A 22,665-nucleotide genomic window follows, 5' to 3' on the forward strand; every position below is an offset into this window, starting at 1 on the left:
CTTAGAAAAATAACAGGTATTAAAGACTTCTACTTAAGCTCTAGGATAATTGTCAACAAAACAGTTACAAATGGATGAAATATACCAGTATGTTCATCAGCTAAACTATAGTTAGCAAAGCTGAATTTTCATTTTCATACTATAATTAGGAAAACAAATCAGGCACAAATATAAATATAGAATCATCTGTGTAGAAAGTAATGGTGTAATACCACTAATTGAGATTTGTATTATAATTTCCATAAAATAAACATGAAGTATAAAACCGCTCACTTTTTTCTTGTCTAATCTTTCATTTGTTTGAGGTTTTTTTTCTTTAATGTTTGGCTGCTTTTCCAGAACCAGACAACATGTTTCTTTCCCATTCTTCCATTTCTTAGGGAAGCATACTTAGTTAATTGTGTCAAACATATCTTGTGGCTGCATCTTTGATTTTTACCTTGTATTCAACTGTACGCTTTTATTTCATTGATAAAAAGGAATTATTGAAGATTTGTCTTCCAAAATAATGCATTTGAAATGCATGCAAAGGCTAAGGGGTGTTGTGTGTCCTTTTGAAGAAAGCTAAAGTAGAAAATAATTATTATTTGAGTGATTTTGCTCACTTTGTTCTGCCTCTAAAGGTGACATATTAGCATTTTCACCAGATGGTGGATACAGTACAGGTTTTGGAGCAGAGTTTTCAGCTTCATTTATTCTGCTAGGAATTAGAGGCACCTCATTCTCTGCCTCAAAATGTATGCCTTTAACTCTGGTAAGAGGGACAGCACTGCATGTGTCACCCACTGTCACTGCACCTTCTTTCTGTGCACGGTTTATCTGGTTGAATATTTTGCATGTTGAAATTATGCATATTACTGCTAATGTGGAGATCAGTTTCACTATGAGGTGTTCTATTTTGGGTTTCACAGGAACTTGTCATCCTCAAATCTTTAGCTGCAATGGCCTCCTTGTCAGAACTTGAATTACTCAATAAATGTTTTTCACTTTTTCCATTTTCCCAAGTTTGCAGCATTCCTTTTGTGGAGCTTTTTAAGGTCATTGTTGTGGTCTGAATTAACATACTAGAATTTGTCTTGCTTTCATAGAGCATGTTTTTCTCTTCTTTCCCTACTATTTTTGTCTCTAGTGCTTCAATGCCATCATCTCTGGGCAATGCATTTATGCTGTCAGTTCCTTTATCACTACTGTTGGCTAGATGCCAAATGGCTTGACTACTTAGAGAAGTACTGATATCCTCGGGAAGTTCTATGCTATTTTGGAACGGAATAGAATTTGTCTTCATAAATGGTAGGGTGTTCTTGGGCTGTGTCAGGGGAATGAGAGAGGAATCACAAGTTTCTGTGTTAGGAAGTTTTTCCCCTACATCATTTCCTTCCTTATCCATCTTGAAACATTCCACAATTTGATGTAATAGCTTGGGTTTAGTTGTTAATGTCTTTTCTTCATTTCTGTGTTGCTCATAACTTGGATTTTGCTTTTCCTGTTGTAAAACTTGGTTTTCACCTAATGTATACTCCTCGTGGTAGGTTTCAGTCTTGTAAACACCTGCAACTTGTGGTTGATTCCTTGGGGACAAGGAATACTGCTTTAACTCACTGGTGTTTGATTTATTCTGCCCCACGTGCTCAGGGAGCTCTGTTGCCCCTTGGTCAATAGTCTTCCTGAAATTCTGGGATGATAAAACATCACTCCCTTTATGTTCCCAAGTAGCTTGTAAATCACCAGGAACTTCTAATGTGAGCTGAGTTGCACCCTCCATTTGCTCAGCTGAGAACTGAGAACTTGAGTGCCTACACACAGCATCAGTGGTTGGAGACTCAGGCAATGTTGACAGACTTCTGTTGGGTATGTGACTAGCTGGGTGACAACTGCCTTCTAAAGACCTGGTGTTAGCACCGAGCACAGGGGCACTTTTAGTGTTTCTTCTGCAGTATGAGGTCTGCTTTGGGGCGTGTTTGAGAGGGACCCACTTTGAAGGGAGTCTAACATGATTGTTCCTCTCTTGCTCTTGAGGAAAATCTGCAGAAGACGTAAGATTGATTTTGGCTTTTTTCTCAGAAGTTTTGGGTAATTTTTTAGAAGGTAGCAATGCATGTTTGTGTTTCTTTTGAAATTCTGGCAGGCATTTTTCTGGATGAACTCTGACTTTTTTAAAAGGATGTAAATTTAATTTTATCCTTAAATTGTGTCCTTTAGTTTTCCTTTTGAGATCAGATTGACCAGTTCTCTTCATTTTCAGAATCTCTGAATCCATAAACCATTTTCCTCCTTTGTTTCTCTCCCTAGGATTGTTACATTTTTTGAGATCCAAGTTTGTCAGTTGGTTACTATGATTTTCCTGCAGTTTCCAATGGTTTGATCTTTTTGGTGATACCAGCAACATGTCTTTTTCTACTAAATCAGGATTGTGGAAGCTAACCCTCTTTGGTGAATACATTTTCTTGATTTTTGTTGATAGCCCTGGAAAATCTCTGTTGTCTTCACCCAAAAGAAATTTTTCTATTGCATTGTTAATTTGGATTTGCTCTTTCTCAGGCTTTGAATGCTCTCTGTGATTTATCTTCCTTTCTTTCATATAATCTTGCAATTGATCACAGGGCACATATTTACAGATAAGAGGACTATTTGATTGAAAGTACCTAGGCCTGCTGTGTTGTAACAGTCCATAAGGATCATCATATTTTGATCTTTGTTTTTGTAAGATCTTTTGTACACAAGGCTTGGATGATGAGCTTGTAATAAAATGTCTCTGCCTGTGAGGTTGTAAGCCATTGTCTTCTTTTTCTATTGGAGGCTGCCATGATTCATTTGTTAAATGCTTTTCAAGACTTTCCCTTGCCAAAGCTGAAGTGGATGCTGCATATCTTCTAAATGTGTCACTGCTGATATCTGCTGAACAATAAGTGCAGAAATTTAGCACTGGGCTAAGTTGTATTGCCCAACCTGATGATTATAAACCTCATGAAAAGTGCAAAAATAACTCCTCTGATTATGTCAATTCTTGAGTTAAACAAATATACAAAGCACATTTGATTGTTTGGTATGTTTGCAATGACACTGTTTATGGCCATATTTCAGACAGTTCAGATGCTGACATAAAAGTTGTATAATTAGGAATAAAAATGTTACTCAGAGTTGTACATCTTTATATTAATTGTTTGTTTTAAACAGGAATAATATCTAAATCATTTTCAAAAAGCCATGCTAATTTTTTCCACATTCAAGTCCAATTTAGACATAAAATATTGGGAGGGAGGAAATGAGCACATTACTGAAAAGAATTATCTAGTCAACAAAAGAGAAATACTTGTGAACTACTGCCACAATGAAAGCAGAGACCATACCTATTTTATTTTCCATCGCTTAATTCAATATTCATTAAATAATTATTCAATGAATAAGTTTTTTGAAATATGGCTGATTTATACTGCAGGAATGTCTGTCTGGGACTTACAAATGACATTACATTACTTATATATCTTAAATAATATTGGTGATAATAATAATAAAATTGTGAATTTAGCACATACTAACATCCAGGCATTATACTAAATATTTTGCTCTCATCATCTCATTTAATATTTGTAACATTGGACAAGTTGTATTACCTTATAACTTTACAGATGAAGAAACACATTTAGAGAGATTGAATGTTTTCTCCCAGTCACTTATCAGTTAATTGATATGGCCAGAAAGTGAACCAGGTTCTAAATGACTTTAAACCCAATCATCTTAATCACAACATATATTAATTTTCAAATGACATCTTGTTAGTATACTTTCTCTTATTTCATGAAATTGCTTTATCTAGAGGAAGAAAGAAGTATTCTGTTCAGTGTGATCAAGGAACAGGTGATTAAACCCCAGACTAGCCTCTAATTCTAACCTAAGATCTGCTATCCTCTTTCTGGGTAACCTTGAAAAAGCTACTTACTTCCTGGATTTTTTATGATTGGAGTAATGGGAACTGTATTTGAGTATATATGATTACATGGAAAGAATTTGTAGCCATTTTTAGATTCCCAGAGTATTCTTAAATTCTAAGATAAATTTTAGAGGCATGCATTTGGACTAGCAGTTAAGACACCAGCTGGGACAACCACATCCCACATTGAAGTGCCTGGGCTCAAGAACAAGGTATGTTTTCAATTCTAGATTCTTGCTAATGCACACCCTGGGCAACAGAAGTGCTGGCTCAGGTAGCTGGTTCCTTGTCACCATGTGGGAGACCTGAAATGAGTTCATGACTCCCAGCTTTGGCTTCATCCATTATGGGCATTTAGGGAGTGAACCAGTGGATGAAAGGGCTTTTTCTCTCTCTCTCCTCTCCTCTGTCTCTCAAATAAAATAAATGATTTTAAAAGATAAATATTAAGAACTGTTGAACTAAATCATCTCTAAAGTCCCCAATACCCTGAAACTCTATATTTCTGTGTTTCCAGCTACATTGTCTCCTTATTAATTTCTACTGTGGAGCACATGTAGCCTTGACTGTTTTTGCCTCCAATTCCTGCCTTTCCAGCTCCAATACAATGCCTGGCATGTAGCAGAATTTCAGGTGCTTTTAAAATAATTGTATTGATCTGACAAACCAATGTTCTCAGTGTGAAACGAGAAACTCGGTTTTAAATGGTTAAGAGACCACATTCCCTTCAATATAGGAATTTCCCACTGAGAAGTTAAGGCACTGGACAAAGCTAAAATAAAACATTTGCCAAAGGTATGACTTTATTTCTTTAAGGATCTATTTATTTGACAGGCAGAGTGACAAAGAGACAGAGATAGAGACAGAGATTCATCTCTTCCATATACTGGTTCACTCCCCAATTGTCTGCAATGGCTGGGTGGGGCCAGGATGATGTCAGGAGCCTGGAACTCCATCTTTGTTTCCCACATGGGTAGTAGAGTCCCTAGTACTTGGGCTATGCTCCAATATTTTTTCCCAGGCTCCTTAGCAGGGAGCTGAATTGAAACCAGAGCAGCTGGAATTCAAACCAGGGTTCTGATAAGGGATGCTGATAAGCACTGAGCACTTACCCCACTGCAACACAATCTCAGCCCCAATATGATTCCATTGAAAGGCTAAAGCTTATTTATCTACAAAATAAAATGAATGTGATCTTATTTCTAGGGCATATGTCTCTTTCCTCAGTCATCCCTCTCTTGAGTCAAATAACCAACCCCCAGATCTGCTAAGAATCTATGGAATGGAATGGAAAACTCACAGCTTGCTTGTGCCATGAATGAAATAACAGGTGTTCTCTTCTTATTCAATTTTCCCCAAATCCATCCTAGGGCCAGATCCACATGGTAAGAATTTCATGATACAACATCTCTGTCTTTTGTATTCTGGGAGAAAATTCTACTGTGTTGTAAACCAAGTCAAATAAATGACAGCAGCCTCTTTTTAGAACAGCTGTAAAAGTTTTCACTGCCGAGCCTGAAAACATCACCCTACTGTTCAGGAAGAAAAACGAAGACATTTAATTCATTGCCTCCACCTAAATATTGACATTGTCCATGTACACTGGGTAGATGTCACGGCCAGATTCACTTGGCTCCCAACATGAGACAATGAATTAAGTCCTGACTTTCCCTGAACTGGGAAGTTATCATCCCTGACAGCACAGCAAGCAAAGTATGTTTCTTGACATCATTCCTGGAATGAATCACGAGCATTAGAAGGCCCATTCTTCTAACATGTCATACTCTGGGAAGGTTGCTTACTGCAGAATTGGCATCAGAGCCCAAAGGATTTTGGAACAAAAGCTGATACTCACCTTCCTATAAATCTTAACAGCACTACTGCTACTTAAAAGGATTTTTTTTAATTTTAACATTGCTGGATGTTGGGTCTCAAATTTCACTCTCAGTAGACAGGAGGTACACTCAGTTCCTGACAGTGGGATGCCTCAACCTCACACTACCTGAAACAAATGTGTGCCTGTGCGCACACACACACACACACCCCATCTTCAAATGTGTAGAATATGGATAGACTGAGGCTCTGATTTTAATAGCACTTCCTGTTGGGGAAATTAAAGGTTTCCTCCTTCAGGGAGAATTGAACAGAGTGGGATGGGATTTTCTAAAATAAGACAAACTCACCTATTGCTCTTGTTAGGCACTGTGGCAGGGTTTCAGTTTGGATTTCTCCAGTCTCACACTTCCTTAGATTTTCAACTCTCTTTGGACAACATCTTGTAAGTAAGGCTGCTTCATTAAAAGCTGCCACAGTCCCAGGAGGCTCTGAACATCCTGACTGCAGCAATCTGCTATCCAGGCAAAAGAAAGTGCTGTCTGCCCCATGGTCCTTCCCTTTCAGGTTTCTAAATGATCCGTCAAGGGCTGTGGACTCCGAGGCCAATGTTGCTTGATGGCTATTTTCCTGTAAAAGTGGCATTTCCTTTCTGGACCCCACAACGGACATGACCTTTATCTCACTTTCCTGAGTTAAGTGGCAGTTACAGTATCCCTTAGCGTGGTAATTTCTTGCCTCATGAGCACACAGGGATTCATCGAAGGTTCTGCAACAAAGGTTTTCTGATGTGTGTTCATTTGCTTTGCCTTGTTGGAGTTTCCAGTTAAATACAACTAAACCTAGGCAAGTGAGACCAACAGCTCCTGTGACAAAGAAAGAGACCATTAAAAGATAACATCATAGAAAGAAACATATAAATCACCAATATGAAACAAATATAAAAGTTAATGGCTTAAAGGGTGTCAGAAGATACGGGAAGTCCATCACCATTTGGAAAAATATCAGACTAGTAATAGGCTATATAATTGATATTGTTCTGCCCTCTAATTTGGAATTTTTTTTGTGTATACTAAAAATTATAAAAAACAACACAGTCTGGATTATCTTTGGTAGTGAAAAAAGGCTTTCTCATGGACTGAAATTCATTCAAGATGAATTATATTATTTTTGCTGCCTTCTGAAAACCAGTTTAGTTCCCAATTTCCTATTTCTTAACCTTATAATCAATAAAAAGACTACAATTAATACATACCATGAAATTTTCATATACCCCTACCTCCTTATCCCTAAAGAAAATTTGATCCTATGTGCAATTAACATATCTTAATCATCCCTGAAGCTTCACCACCACCCCAGCTCACTGGTTTGTCATTAGCAACCAGGCCAAACTCCTTGGCATTCAAGGTTAAATACAATCTGTCCCTGCCCCTCCTTCCTAGCCTTATTTTACATTGTTTTGCACACTCAGACATCATGTTTTAAGCTCTTCATTAGTCCTAACAGGAACATGTAAGCCTTTGCATGTGCTCTTAATGATTTTTGTAGTACATTCTCTTATCTCTGCTTATAAGAGTTTTATTTAGCCTTTAAAACTAAATCAACACCTCCAAATTTCTTGATGCCTTTGTGGTGTTTTCCATCTTGCAAAGATCATTTCCCTTTATGAACTCTCACAATAAAATAAATAACATCTAACTTCAGACAACCTGGAACTGTCACTTCAGTTCTATGTGTGGATATTGCTTACCCTCTGGATAAAATTGCAGGGGGCAGTGTGTCTCAAACCTAGGTGCGCACCCTAACCTGTTTCTACCTCACTTCCATCTCAACAAACCACATCTTCAAATACCCAGTTTTTCAAACCAAAGTCTCTGAGTCGTATCCCCGTGTCTCCTCCATTACACTGACTTCCTTTGCTTCTCAGCACTTAAAACAGTGCTGTGATGATGGCGATGATGATGTCCATTCATTCTCTTGTCCACTGCATGCCCTCTTCTGCTAGTGTTCTGCGATGTGGGGAAAGAACTTCTCCCCCTGCTCCACAGTCCACCCCCAGTGCCTACAAGCCTGGCACAAGGAAGCACTCCAAAAATGCTTATTGAGTATTCTTAAACAAACAGAAGATCTGTTCATGAATTCAGATGACAGAAAGTGTTGGGTGGTCTAACTTTACAAATTCCTGAACTGGTTATCAGGAGTAGGGAGATCCATGTTCAAAGCTCAGATGTGACTGCATCTGCTGTGTGACCTTGGACAAGTCAGTTTTCTCCAGAAAGGCAGGCAATGAAGGAGACAATTTCAGTGTTCTAGGATGTTTGATTCATTTCAGCATGCCTGGTCTTTCCATGGAAACCTTGTTAGTGCAATGTGATCATTTTTGAACTTAAAGGGAAGATGTGCGATGGTGCTGTGGCGCAGTAGGTTAAGCCGCCATCTGCAATGCTGGCATCCCATAAGAGCACTGATTAAAGTCCCAGTTGCTCCACTTCTGACCCACCTCCCTGCTAATGTGCCTGGGAAAGTAGTGGAAGACAACTTGAGTGCTTGGGCTCCTATACTCACATGGGAGACCTGAAAGGAAGTCAAGGCTTCTAGAAGTGGCATGACCCAGCCCCTGACATTGTGGGAATTTGGGGAGTGAACCAATAGATTGAAGATATCTCCCTCTCCCCACTCCCTTCTCCCTTTTCCTGCTTCCTCTATAAGTCTGCCCTTCAAAGAACTAAATAAGTCTAAGAAAACAGAGAGAGAAGGGAGATTGTATGCCATGATTATTTCATTCTGTTTTGTTAGAGATAATAGTGGTTTCTTGTCGGAGGCTACCCGACAAACCACACGGAGACGCAGCACTCAGTCAATTCATCACCACGTTTATTGCCTCATCGCGTTCCAGGCCAAGGTAGGGGGCCCGGCGATGAGGGACTGGAGGCCATCTCCCTGGGGAAACTCTTCAACCTCCAGCTCCGAGCACACAGAAAGACAAGGATATATACTCCAGGCCCCTTACAGATAACATTCATTGCGTGCAATCATGCATAGCACAGGAACAAAACAAATTTACAAGGTAGCAAAGATCAGGGTACAAGCTCTGCTGATAGAGCAAAGAACATCATAAACCTTCATCAGAAGTCACATCCTGCCTGCAGGAATGTGGGACGAAGAGTCTTGTGCCTTCAGAACAATAAGCACAGGAAACAGGATTAGATAAGGGACAGCCTCAGCCTGCTGCATCTCATGTCGGGCCAGGGCCACTAGCCCCAACAGTTTCTGATTAAAAAAATCTTCCAATCATTGTATATATTACCATATCATGCAATCTTATGAACTAATTTAAATTTAATAATATACTATTGGAAAATGCTGTAACATATTGAAATAATTTAATTTCTATCAAAAGCACAATATTTCTTTAAAACTGTAGAAAATTTAGAATATTACACTTTTATTGTCAAATTCTAGAGTCTTGGTTATTTCAAACAAAAATTTTAATGTGAAGTGTTAAAAAATGTTAGAATCATAAATTGAAGAAGCAATCCTTATCTCTTATAAAATTCAGGATTCAGTTAAGCTTCCCTTGCAACACATGCATCTCACATCAGAGTGTCCAGAGGCCCAGCTATTCTGCTTCCAATCCAAGTTTCTTCTAATGCATCTTGGGAAGCAGCATGTCATGGCTCAAATGGTTGGGCCCCTGTCACCCATGTTGGGGACCCAGATGGAGTTCCAGTCTCCTAGTTTGGGGAGTAAACCAGTAGATGTATGAACCCTATTTCTGTCTCACTCTCTTCTCTCTCTGCCTTCCAAGTTCATGAAAATAAATAAATATTTACAAAATTCAGGACTCATAGCTCTGTACTTACACTTTCCTTAGGTGCTTTATAATCTTTCTGAGTTTTATCTCCCTAAATGAAGATAATTAATATTATGCAGGGATTAAAAAGAGATAATATATATATACCATGCTTAACACAGTGCTTTGATGTAGCATAATTCAATGAACGGTTATTGTAGTTTGTGATTTTGATCACTGCTGCTGCCATTGTTTAGCTCTTATATTGTCCTGTTGGGTTCTGAAAGACTTGGTTTCCTCTTTTCTTAAGATTTTACTTATTTATTTACGGAGAGGTATAGTTACAGACAGAGAGAGGAAAATACAGAGAGAAAGGTCTTCCATCCATTGGGTCACTCCACAAATGGCTGCAATGGCCAGAACTGAACCAATCCAAAGCCAGGTTTCAAGAGCTTCTCTGGGTCTCCCATGTGGGTGCAGGGGCCCAAACACTTGGGCCATCCTCCACTGCTTTCCCAGGCCATAAGCAGAGAGCTTGATCAGAAGAGGAGCAGCCAGGACATGAACCAGAGCCTATTTGGGATGTTAGCACCACAGGCAGAGGCTTAGCCTACTATGCCACAGGGCCATCCCCAAAGACTTGGTTTCTAGGACCTCCCTCCACCCCCTGTACTCTACCCACATTAAGAAAATATTGTACATAGCAGATGCACTTACTAAACCAAATAATAAAGGATACAAAGGTCTACTTTTTTCTTAAAGTCATGCATCAGCCATTGAAATGACAGTAAGTATAAATTGATTCCAAGATAAAGTTTCTCCTCTAATTGTGCCTATAAAGTGAGAACTCAGTCAACTCTCCTCCCTTTAGTACTGGAGAGATATCTGTATCTCATTACTGACTAGTTATGGTCACTTTTCATTAATGCAGAAAGCAAAAGATACAAATGAAGTTGAGGTCAGGCTGAATTTTCTATTAAGATGTCTGAATTTTCATTGCCATGGGCATGATTTCTATTTTGAAAAATTGTTCTAAGACTCTTTATGAGTTGTCCAAAAAGGTAAAATTAATAAGTTCTCATTGAAGCATCAGAAATATATTATATTACAGCTCTAAGGGAACTTCTTATCCAACAGGACACAGAATAGGAAGTGTCAAGACACAAGTGTTTAGTGCCAAATACCCACTTATTAGTTTAAAATTCACTGTGTATGATTATTTATATTCCTTTGAATTGTGATGACTTAGGTATAGTGGAATAAAATGAAATAATGGGCTAAATTGTGGTCCTAAGTCTTTTTCCCACAATCTAGAGCTATATATAATTCAACACATTTTTTTCAAAAGTAGAATCTTAATGAGCAAATTGATGTAAAAATCAGAATCTTTTATGAGAATTACTTCTCAAAACATTTAATTAAATAATTACTCAATGAAAGATAATAGTATGATAATTTCCCACGATAAAACTTAACATGTATGTGATCATATTTACAATTAATCCATGTATACAAAGCTTCCTATCACTTTGACAAAATCTTTGGAATCTTCCTGAACTTGTATCCATTTCCACACTGAGAACTGTTAACAAAATATATTTCTGAATATATATTTCTTTTGGTTAAGATTAATTTATTTATTTGACAAGCAGGGTGACAGAGAGAAAGGGAAAGAGAGAAACAGAGTGATCTTCCACCCACTGGTTCAATCTCCAATTGGCCAAGGCTGGGCCACGACAAAGCCAGGAGCTTCTAACCCATTTTAGGGTGTTCGATAAAAGTGGCAGAAGCCTAACTACTTAGTGCGCCCTCTGCTGCCTTCCCAGGTGCATTAGCAGGAAGCTAGATTGAAAGCATTAGCAGCAGGGACTCCGGACTGGAACTGGTACCCTAATATGGGGTATTGGCTTTACAAGCAGTAACTTAGCCCACTGTGCCACAACACTCGCTCTCTGAATATGTATTTCTATAAACAAATGTAAAAGATGTTGAAAGTTACCCTATTGCAATATTTCACAAACCCAAGTCCTATTAAACCCATAATTCAATGAAATCTTCTGTGAAACAAGGGGTTTATGGTCAAATAAGTTTCAAACATGCTGCTCATTATATCTTGTCTGTAGAGATTCCTAATACTCATTGGAAAATGAAAGGCTATGAGGTAGTTACAATAAAAAAGCCTGTTTCATATTGTTTAATCGAGCCTCTCTAAAACCTCTTTGAACTCTACAACCTATTGCTTATGTGTACATTTGTATGTGTGTGTGTGTCTTTTTGTTTGGAATTCATATTAATTATCCCCTAGAACAAGTATTCTAGGAGGCATATTTAAGGGAAAACAGCTGCTACATCACTTGTGTCTTTTATGGTAAATTATTTCTTAGCACATATAATTACTGACATGGCAACATGGTTTTTAAAACAATTTATCTTTCTAAGAATATTTGAATTCCCTCCCACGTGAGCTTGATTATCCTGAGGCTGGTCTTCATCTATTCTGATTAAAAGTGTAACTATCAAGAGTTAGGAATCTGATGTTGAATCAATTCCCTGGAAGCCTACTATTGAATAATGATTTTAGCACATATGCAAAATATATCAATTTATTCCTACAAGCCATTTCTGCGCCTGCAGTCTCCTAGCTTTGGAGCACTACATACACCCAATGTGTGCACACACCATATCTCATCATCACAAGGTTACCCACAGGTGCACGAATTTCACCATATACTGAGAACATAGGAGAAACCACACACATGAGCTAGATAACTCAAGAAATCTCATGTGGGGTCAGTGTTGTGGCACAGTGGCTTAAGTTGCAGCCTGCAATGTCGGTATCATTTGTGGGTGCTGGGGTTCCAGTCCCCGCTGTTCTGTTTCCAATCCAGCTCCCTGCTGATGGACATGGGAAGAAGGCAAAAGATGGCCTGAGTGCTTGGGCCTGCCATCTATGTAAGGAGACTCAAATGGAGTTCTAGGCACCTGGCTTTGGCCTGGCCTAGTGCCGGCCACTGTGATCATTTGGTGAGTGAACCACTAGAATGGAAGTTCTTTCTGTCTCTCCCTCATTCTCTGTCACTCTGACTTTCAAATAAATAATAAAGTAAGCCTTAAGAAAACGAAGAAATTTCATTCATTCAACTAATGGCACCAAGCATCAATGCATCATTCATCCAGTGAGATGTAATGAGTTTATGCATAGTTAAAAAAACTTCTTAATTGCCATTAAAAAATTAAGGAGCTGGATATTGTCCTCTCGTTTGTTAGTTTGGGAAGCTATGGGTCAAGTTAGACAAACAAAATTTCTAGAAGAATTCAAAAGTTCCAAACAGGAAGAAAACCAAGGCCCAGAGAAGTTAATTAATTTGCCTCTTGTCATATAGCTTCTTTTTTTTTTTTTTTTTTTTTGACAGGCAGAGTGGACAGTGAGAGAGAGAGAGACAGAGAAAAGGTCTTTCTTTTGCCGTTGGTTCACCCTCCAATGGCTGCTGCGGCCGGTGCGCTGTGGCCGGCACACTGCGCTGATCCGAAGCCAGGAGCCAGGTGCTTCTCCTGGTCTCCCATGGGGTGCAGGGCCCAAACACTTGGGCCATCCTCCACTGCACTCCCAGGCCATAGCAGAGAGCTGGCCTGGGAGAGGGGCAACCAGGACAGAATCCAGTGCCCTGACCTGGACTAGAACCCGGTGTGCCGGCGCCACAAGGCGGAGGATTAGCCTATTGAGCCATGGTGCCGGCCAGTCATATAGCTTCTAAGAGCAAACTAGGATTCAGACCTGGGCAATTTCAGCGCAGAGTTCATGAATTTCACCCCTGTTTTATGCTCATCCAGCGCTGTAGATTAGGATATACGTAATTTTTGTAATGGCATCTCCCCATGCACCGAAGGCCACTGACTGCTATGGCACACAAACACAAGTGCCTGCAGGAGAGTGTACATCTCATCAATTTTTTACTCTCTCTCTCATAGCATCATAATAAATGCAATGACCTCTTTGCTAAATGGATGACTGATAAACTATAGATATTATTCCCACACTATAGAAACAAAAACTGAAGTTTAAATAGCAAGTCAGTTCACTCAGGAGCACAATATTAGTTATTTCTGCGCTGGAGCACTTGAAATTCTGGCCCAGGGCCCTTTCCTCTATGTTAGACAGCGTCTCTATGATAGGAAATTCTTACAACCTGTGCTAAATCAGCTAGTATCCTCCCACATCCACAGGCAATTTCTCTCTTGCATAGCCCTAGCGAGTTTCCCCAGGTGCCTGAGAAAGACATCACGGAGCATACTTCAAGCCTACAGAGGAGGGTAAGGAAATGAGGAAGACACGCTTCTTCCTGGCATACCTGCAAAGCCAAGGACGGTCAGCAGGGCCACATCCTGCCCGGGGAGGAGGGAACCTCTGTCCTTCAGAACCAGAGTGAGGTTGGCAGCTTTGGGGTCACAGTTGGTCTCGGAAAGCCTTAGCAGACTCCTTGTGGTGGCCATAGCTGCAGCCGGTGCCTTGCAATTTAGGTCCCTGGCATTCGTGAGCATAAGAGCGGAAGAGGAAATGTAGGTTCTTAAAAATCGAGCAAGGGGGTAGAGATCCCAAGTGCCGCTCCACTGGTTCTTATCTAAGCTCAGAAGGATTAACTGCTTCAGCGGACTAAAAACATCAGGCATGTGGGCCAACCTATTTTGGGAAAGGTCCACTTCCTGCAGTTGAGGCAGGGGTCGGAAAGCCTCTCTCTCAATATAGGAAATAAAATTGTTAGACAAGTGCAGATGCCCGAGACTGCGGATGAGTATGCCTGCAAAGGAGCTGTCGGCAAGACTGGTGATCTGGTTGCCGTCCAGCTGGAGCCAGGTCAGGCCCCTGGTGTATCGGAACCAGGAACCCCACAGGGTGCGGACGGCATTGTTGCTCAGCACCAGTACCTGCAGGCTGTGGAGCTCGCTGAAGGTGTGGTCGCTGAACGAAGAGCTGGAGATCTGGGTGTGTCCCAGCAGTAAGGTGCGCAACTGTGTCAGCCCGTGCAGGGCCTCTTCCCCAGCGTCCTTGATCTAGTGTCTGCTCAGCGAGAGCAGCGCCAGATTGAACAAGAGAGACAGGTTTGTGCTCTCGATAGAGGAGAGATGTCCATCAGTGATGATGCGAACCCTGGAGGTCACAGGGGCTGCTGTGGGGAAGAAAGCACAGACTTGCAGCAGAGGACACGCAAGAGCGATGGAGGGGACAGAGATGATCACCTGCCCCTGAGCAATCTTACCACCTGGGTTAGAACAGCCTGCAAAAGCAAAATGACTTCTAAATTTAAGAGGAGGCTGGCTGTTTATTAGAATGAGGGATTTGTATCTTCTTTGTTACCGTGACATGTTTGCTTCCTTGGAATGCCAAAGTTAATTTGTTCTTGGGGATTAGCTTGGTTGAAGCTGATTTCAGGCTTCCTCTCCCTGAGGTGGGAGCTGCCCAGCTGCCTGCATACTGCCCCACACAGATGCTGCCCAGGCTTCCCCGTGAGGAAGTTTCTCACAAGCAATGTGTATTTATGCTGTGAAGTCAGTCCTCTTTTCTCTCAGATGTAAAAGGTGTGGCTAGGGGGATGCAGGAGGGAGAAGGAGCCTTGGTTTCTGCTTTTCAGCTCGAGGCTAAAAGTTGGCAACTTGGTAAGGATCTATATTCTCTGCAGACAACCTAAGGATCTGTCAGTGGGGTTCTCATTATAGCCTGGGCCATTTTGGCCTCCTGTCTAATATCTGTTCCCTCCAATGAAGTCCATCATGTGATGACAGGTGGTACTCAGGGCGTCCAACTGTTAAATCCCTTCACCATAATCACCTCGGAGCTATCACTGCTCTGTCATTAGAAATCAAAGCGTTTTAACTCAATAAAGATGTATCATAATCAGGGGTTATTGTAACACATCTTTATCATGCTAAAATTGTTTTGACTATAAATGACAGTGTCATAAGGATGGAGGAGTCCATTGTCCCTGGGAGGTCTATAGGTGATATTAGAACAGTCAACCGCAGGGGGAAGCAAATGACAATTCCCTTAGGACATGCAGTCTGCATCTCAGAAACAAAGAGATTTAAGAAAAAGGGAAATGACAAAGGATTCTCAGACCGCCTTCTTTAAGAAAAATCACTCCCAGTGGTGCAGCACAGGCAAGCTTAAATCATGGCATTTCTTTTTTATTTATTATTGATTATTTGAATTCTAATAATTCTGGCCAGTTTGGCGTTTTGTTCCATTTGTGATTGTTTTTGATGGGGTGGAAGAGTTTTGTTTTCGTGGGTGTCCCCAGTCCTTCAGGGATTTGTTAAATTTGAATGAGCTGGCTGTTATTTCTGTCAATTCTTTCTTGTCTAGGACTTGACAGAAACTCTACTCACAAGTCATCCATTTACTTCTGTGTCTCTATGAAATCTAACTTCACAAATGTGGCATTTTGAAAATGAAAAGGAGGGTCTAGAGGTGCAGCAATGTAGATGAGAAATATTTGTTTCCTCCTGACATCAACTATCTTTGATCAGAAAAAAAATGCGTTTTAGAGAGGAGGAGAGAGGAGGGGTTTAGTGTGTGTTTTCAATACTGATTGGAAACAGTGTTACACACCAAGGAGCCTTGAATCCTTTTGTCTTCCTGTCAGGGATGATGATAACCTCTACCTCCGAATTCTCAGTCATGAGGTTGTAGAAATGGAAGAAATTATCATCTTCCATTCTGTCTTAACTCAAGCTTGTTTCTGAAAAATTTCCAGTGGCAGAGCTTATAGCTTGTTTATCTCTTCTTGGATATCAGAATGTAAATCACATTCTCCTCAAATTTGTTAATAAGGTGTCTTATTAAATTGTTGACTTAAGCAAGCAATATGTAATGAATACAGGCAGTGTATCTTGTTAGCATTTCTACAGCTCATTTACCACCAATAAAAAAAGACCAGACTTTCAAAATGAGATGCACTTTGATAATAATCTGTTTCACTGGTACATCACTTAATCTTACTAATGCTGAACAATTGCAGTTTAGATTTCTGATTCACTTATATTTCTTCCAGTTGGTGGTAAGGTTCAAATCTGAACAAAGTGTGGACAAAAAATGTAATCAAAGTGATTTTGTAAGTTTATAATTACATGAAATGGTGGTATTCTTTCGCAGTAGCAAGGTATCTCAATTATCTCTGAAGGTCTTAAAATAGTTTTGGTTGAGACCACCAGGAATAGAAAAATAAAATAATATTATGCATCTCTTTAGTTGCTGTAAAAGGCCAACTTTTTAAAAGGTTACTTGTTTCAGACTGAGCCCAGAGAGCAGTCAGAACAATGACAGATATGGCAGTGAATTTGCCAGGTAAACTGAACACTGCTTTTTAGAGTTATTAGCTTTATTACCTACTATATAGGTTAGCTGGTGCCAGAGGGTTACATCTTTGGTGCATACCACACAAGACGCAGGACAAGCTGACACCAACCGCAGCGTGATGGCATAAAGAATGAACCATGCACCTGAAAGCAAAAGAGATGGCAATGTGCATCATAATGTTGCAATTATTGTTCAAGACTTCAGCATACACAGCTCAGGAGGCATCCCGGTGCTTTCTGCTTCTTAATGAGAACTCTTGTGTTCTCACAAGATAACAGGTGAATGTCTGGAATCCGTATTTCTCATAGCATTCAAACTGAAATGTTAAAGCCTTTGACTATAAATTCAGAGATCTCATATCTCAGACACACCCATTAATAGAGATTACTAAAGAAATTAAATTACCCTGTAGAACGTCTTATAGTTTATAGTACTTTCCCACGAATGTTTTCTTCTTTGGTTCTCTTCCTTCTGCAGCTCAGTTTGAAGCTGTGGAAACTGAAGCTCAGAATGGTTCATAAACCATCTAAAGTCTGATAGCCAGTAGGTGTATTTAACCAAGGCTTTCAATTTTCAATGCAGTGCTCTTTCTAGTATGTAGAAGCTAGTCTGAGGCTCTGAATCTAACATAATTACAACTGGATTTTTAGTCTCTACAGATTCAGATTCCATAATTAGAGAGAGCCTGAAGGAAGAGTCAGACCACAAGCTCCACCTAAGTTTGAATTTAGCCGTAATTTACTGACACTATCTTAGAAAAATTAATTCTTTCTCTTAATTTCTACACTTTCCTGTGTGAAATAGAAATATTATTAAATATCTATAGATGTTAAATTTTATCATTGTTTTCATGCTTTGCAACCCTCCAATAAAATAGTAGCACCATTTGGATTTCACATTCACAAAAAGATCAATAAGTACAATATGATAGTGTGGGAACAAAGTAAAATGTCACGAAAATATAAAATTAGTAATTCTCTCACTCACTCAATGAGTATTTGTAGAGTGCCTTCTATAGGTAAAGCACCGCTCACAACACTGGGGATAAAGCAGTAGAAGTCAAACCCTTGCCCTCATGGGATACACATTTATTGAAAAGTATACATATGGAAATATGTAATGATTCATCTGGCGATAAGTGTTATAGAACAAATAAGGCAAGAAGTAAACAGCATTAGCTTTAGTGCTCTGAATATCATGGACAAGGAAAAACTCTCCTGCATAAACACATTTGAACAAAGGTGGCAAAGGTAAAGGCGCTGCTGGGTCCAGGTGGGGAGGTTTCACCTGTAAAATCCCTGGGCGTGTGCTGGGCCCCACAGGAGGCTGGTGTGGCCAGTTTGGGGTGCACAGGAAGCACGGTAGATTCTAGTGTGGCAGGCTGTGGTAAGTCTTACAGATGAATGCATCCAAATAAGATGGGAAATGATTGGAAATTTGTCTGAGAGGCATTACTTCATTTAAAATACATTTTTAAACGAACACTTTGGCTACTTTTTCAGAACATACTTAAAAATAGGCAAAGAACATAAGCAGCAAAAATAGAAGGTGACTGTAATGATCTAAGCAAAAGATGATGTGACTTAGGAATGAAAAACTGACAGTTTCTGGATTTTTTTTATTATAATGATGTAGTTAAATCTGAGCTCAAATAACTTATCTATTGGAATACAGTAGTATTTACAAGACTAAAGAAACATTGCTTCCTCTCAAAATCCTTCCTAGCTAGTGGTATTGACATATCTAGATAAAACATAAGGACATATCTAGATAAAATATCTAATTGACATATCTAGATAAAACTTTAAGAGGTTGTGCTTCCTAAGATGGGCCCTTACAGAGTGCAGTGGAGCTCCATGAGCAGAGAATAACAGTTGGATAACACCAGCCTGAGAAAATCATCAGAACAGAGCCTGCATGGGCCACAGATCTAATCTCAGTCCTCTTAGCCCTGCCTGAGCTACTTGAGTTTGTTCCATGAATGTGTGGCTCAGAGGTCAGAGATTTAGGTGGCATTTACACAAAGATTCTCAGGCTGCTTCTTCCAGGATCTCCCCCTCAAAGTCTAGGGCTATATATGATAAACAGGATGCTAAGGTGGCCCCAAGATTTCTGTCCCTGGTGTCTATGCCATGCATGATCAAACTCCTCTTGAATACGAGCAGTATTTGTGAATATGGTGAGGCATTACTCCTGGGATTATGTTTCCTCATACCACAAAAGGGAGATTATCCTGGGTGGGCCTGACCTAATCAGGAAGATCCCTTAAGTGCAGAGAACATTCCCCAGTTCACAGGAAAAGAAGTCAGGAAAAAAGCAAATAGTCATATTGTGAACTGCCTATGGGGGTTACCTGGCAAGCAGTTATGGGCATCTTTTAGAACATGAGGTCACTCCTGGACAGTAATGGCAGGAAAACAGATAGGATTCGTACAACCAGCAGCAACCCTCAGCAGCTCTGAGCCTCAGAAGGGTACCACAATGCAAGTTGCTGTCAGTCTATGAGACACAGAGCAAGGGCCCAGCTCCTCTGTCTTGGATGCTTCACCCATGGAAACTGTAAGATCATAGACACTGTTTAAACCACTAATTTTACGGTGATTTGTTAGAGAAAAATAGCTAATACACTGTGTTTGCTTGAATTCTGTCTTCTGGTTCTTCAAGCAAGCAAACTATCAGCATTTTAACTTTTTCCTAAGATGCAGATAGGTTCAACTCTCAGGCCAGGCCAAATGCTATTTTCAAAAAAAGATGACACTTTCTCAATAATCTTCTTCTAGGTGACTTCCTTCCCACTCCTCCGGGATCTCCCTGCTTTTATTCACTCTCTAGTGCCTTCAGATAGCCCCGTCTTTTACTATTTGTCCAGAGTTTATAGTGGTTATCACTAGAAGGGTTCATCTAATACAAGGTACTTGACCATTCCGATTCTGGATAAATTTTGAAGGTAGGATCAGTGTCATTTCCTGAATGATTCGATGCAAATATCCTAGAGACAAGCCAAAGACCATGCTGTAGTTCTGGGGCCTCTGCAAATAAAAAGCATGAATTGTCACTTAAGAGATAAGAAACATTATAAATACAGTCAATTGCACATGTGAGTTTAGGGTTCAGGAGAGAGTACTGTTCTAGAGAGAGAAATCTGGGAATTATTTTTTAAAGGCATAATCTCAGAATAGCTTTTCAAAGGCTTGAAGTTGAATTAGTACTTCAATAAATTAACTCTCAATATAAGAGTAAAGAAACTCAAAGACAGGTTCCTGGAGCAGTCAAAAATTTAAAGATAAGGAAGAGGGGCCAGAGCTGTGGTGTAGTAGATAAAGCCGCCAACTGCAGTGCCAACATCCTATATGGGTGCCGGTTCGAGTGCCGGCTGCTCCATTTCCCATCCAGCTCTCTGTTATGGCCTGAGAAAGCAATTGAAGATGGCCCAAGTACTTGGGCCCCTGTACCCACGTGGAAGACTCAGAAGAAACTCCTGACTCTTGGCTTCAGAACAGCCCAGCTCTGGCTGTTGAGGCCATTTGGGAAGTGAACCAGTGGATGGAAGTCCTCTCCTTTCTCTCTCTCTCTCTCTCTCTCTCTCTCTCTCTCTCCCTCCCTCTCTGTCTCTCTCTCTCTCTCCCTACATCTGCTTCTCTGTAACTTTGCCTTTCAAATAAATAAATAAATATTTTTAAAAAGAAGATAAGGAAGAGAGGTGGAACCAAAAGAGGAGACTTAGTAGAGAAAATAGTAATCTCACAGCCAATAGAAAAAAAAAAGTGTTTCAGGCACAAAGGAATGATTGCTTGTTTTTAATGCTGTGCCAAGTGAGACAAGCACTGAGTCTTAATCATTGAATTTAGCAATAAGGAGGTCTTTGTATCCTTGACAGAGCTGTTTCAGCACAGTGGTATAGGAGAAAGCTTGATTAGGGTGGAAGGCACTTGGGAGGAGGGAAATTCAAGACAGCAAATTTAGACAATTTTTTAGAGCAGTTTGCTACAAAGGTGAATAGAAGAGTAGAGCAGTGGCTTGAAGGAGTCAAGAGCTTTGTTTTTTTAGCTGGGAGAATGTACAGTGTGCCTGCATGCTGGTGAGGATTACACGGTAGGAAGAGAATATCAAAAATTCTAAGAAAAAAATGGAAGGGAGAATTGTTGCTGGAGTACGGAAGTGAAGGAGGTAGCTTCAGGTAGAATCAGGCCAAGTTCAGCTGTAGAAACAAAGTGGAGGCAGATTACATAGGCTTGGGCTCAGGTGAGTAGACAGATGCACTGGTGAGAGCTAGAGGTTGAAAGAGAAATGAGAAGGTTTAAAATGGCCATCTGGAGTGTGAACAAGCAAGAGGCTCCCTGGGCAGCGCTGAGGATCCACTTGGGGTGAGAGGGTCATGGTTTTCAAGTGAAACAAGTCACAAGAGATTTAATCAAAGTTGGGATTTTTTTTTTTTTACAGTAATGCATAAAATGCAAGCTAGGCCAAGGGAATTGAAGCTGTATGAAAGTGAGTAGTGAAACGATTGCTAAGAAATCTAAGGTTGGTAAGGGGAAATGAGAAAATGAGATGAGCAAAAAAAAATATGGAAATTTTGAGATGGATGGATAGATATTTGAACATATTCATATTAAAGTGGGGTTTTGAGTTATTTTTAAAGTTGTAAAAGGGCTTGACAGCACCAATGTGAACTTCAGAGTTTTAGAGTCAGGATTCTAAGAGAAGTGAACTAGAAAGTAAAAAGACAGAGCCTAGAGTGGCCTGGATGGATGGCAGGAAGTAGTAGTGGCAGGGACTAAGGAATGACTCCAAATGTAAGTGACCACAGGAAGAGGAAGGACAGGCTCATGGGAGAAAAGGAAGCAAAGGAAGCCAGAGGGTAAGGCTACTGTCCTGATTGCTTAAAAAAAAAACCACACTGAGTAGTTAGAGTGGTGAGTAGTAGTGGATAGTGGAGAGCACGATGATCAGCAGTCATTAAACTCTTCAAAGAACGAGGGAGAGGGACCCAGTGTAATAAGCTGAAAAGCGATGGCATTCACAGAAAGAATCATTTGGAAGTAGGAGTGACAGCAAGAAAGATGCAGGCCCTCACTCACCCACCACAGCCCCCACCAACCTAGAGGTGCAAAGAATATGTGAGAAAACAGCTTCTGGAAGCACTGTCCTCAAGGGAGGGCTAGATATTAAGGGTGAAATTGTTCTACTAAGAATCTAAATTAGTTGGTTACTGTACCTGAATGTTAAATTGGGCTCTCCACCTCCTGGCAGTGAAAGTTTCATAAAGTGAGAAATGAAAGATATATAATCCTTAGGATCTGACAAAAGGAGGCACATAATCTCTTCAAAAGAGATCAACATTTTTGAAATTCCAAGAATTTTTCCCAAGGATCCATAATCATTTCTCTATTCCTTGAATCTATACCAAAGCTTGAAATATAATAAGAACATAATTAGCGTTTGCTTAACTAAACTCATTTACCATAGAGAGAGTCATAATGGACAATATCTTTAATGGCAGTTTTTGAAGGTAAAAATCTACCTTAAGCCCCAAAATAGAGCAAAGTCATGAGGTTTCTATCTTAATATTAGTTTTGAATCTGAGGTGGTCTTTTCAAAAGTGAAGGTGATTACAAAATTAGCTTTAGCAGTTTATTTCCTCTGGACGTAATGTGCAGGGTATTATAAGGCACTGAGATAGTTAATAGCTTTTAGTATTCACTTTTATTCTTTCATTTTAAAGAGGAAAACCTGCCATTTAAAAACATGCAAAGCTAATTA

At 40.0% G+C, this 22,665-nt stretch overlaps 2 protein-coding genes across 4 annotated transcripts in view; one reads left to right on the top strand and one right to left on the bottom strand.

The window, feature by feature from the left end:
• The window catches only part of TNNI3K (TNNI3 interacting kinase), a 368,374-nt gene that overhangs the window by 281,799 nt on the left and 63,910 nt on the right, over window positions 1-22,665 (top strand). The window lies entirely within an intron of this gene.
• Window positions 565-22,381, bottom strand: LRRC53 (leucine rich repeat containing 53). Its single transcript, XM_062193031.1, is given in 7 exon segments — window positions 565-814; window positions 816-2,892; window positions 6,112-6,627; window positions 13,904-14,719; window positions 16,935-17,048; window positions 19,814-19,934; window positions 22,367-22,381. Coding segments are annotated over 7 exon segments (3,909 nt in total).

The sequence above is a fragment of the Lepus europaeus genome, chromosome 5 (genome assembly GCF_033115175.1).
Source record: "Lepus europaeus isolate LE1 chromosome 5, mLepTim1.pri, whole genome shotgun sequence".
Lineage (NCBI taxonomy): Eukaryota > Metazoa > Chordata > Mammalia > Lagomorpha > Leporidae > Lepus > Lepus europaeus.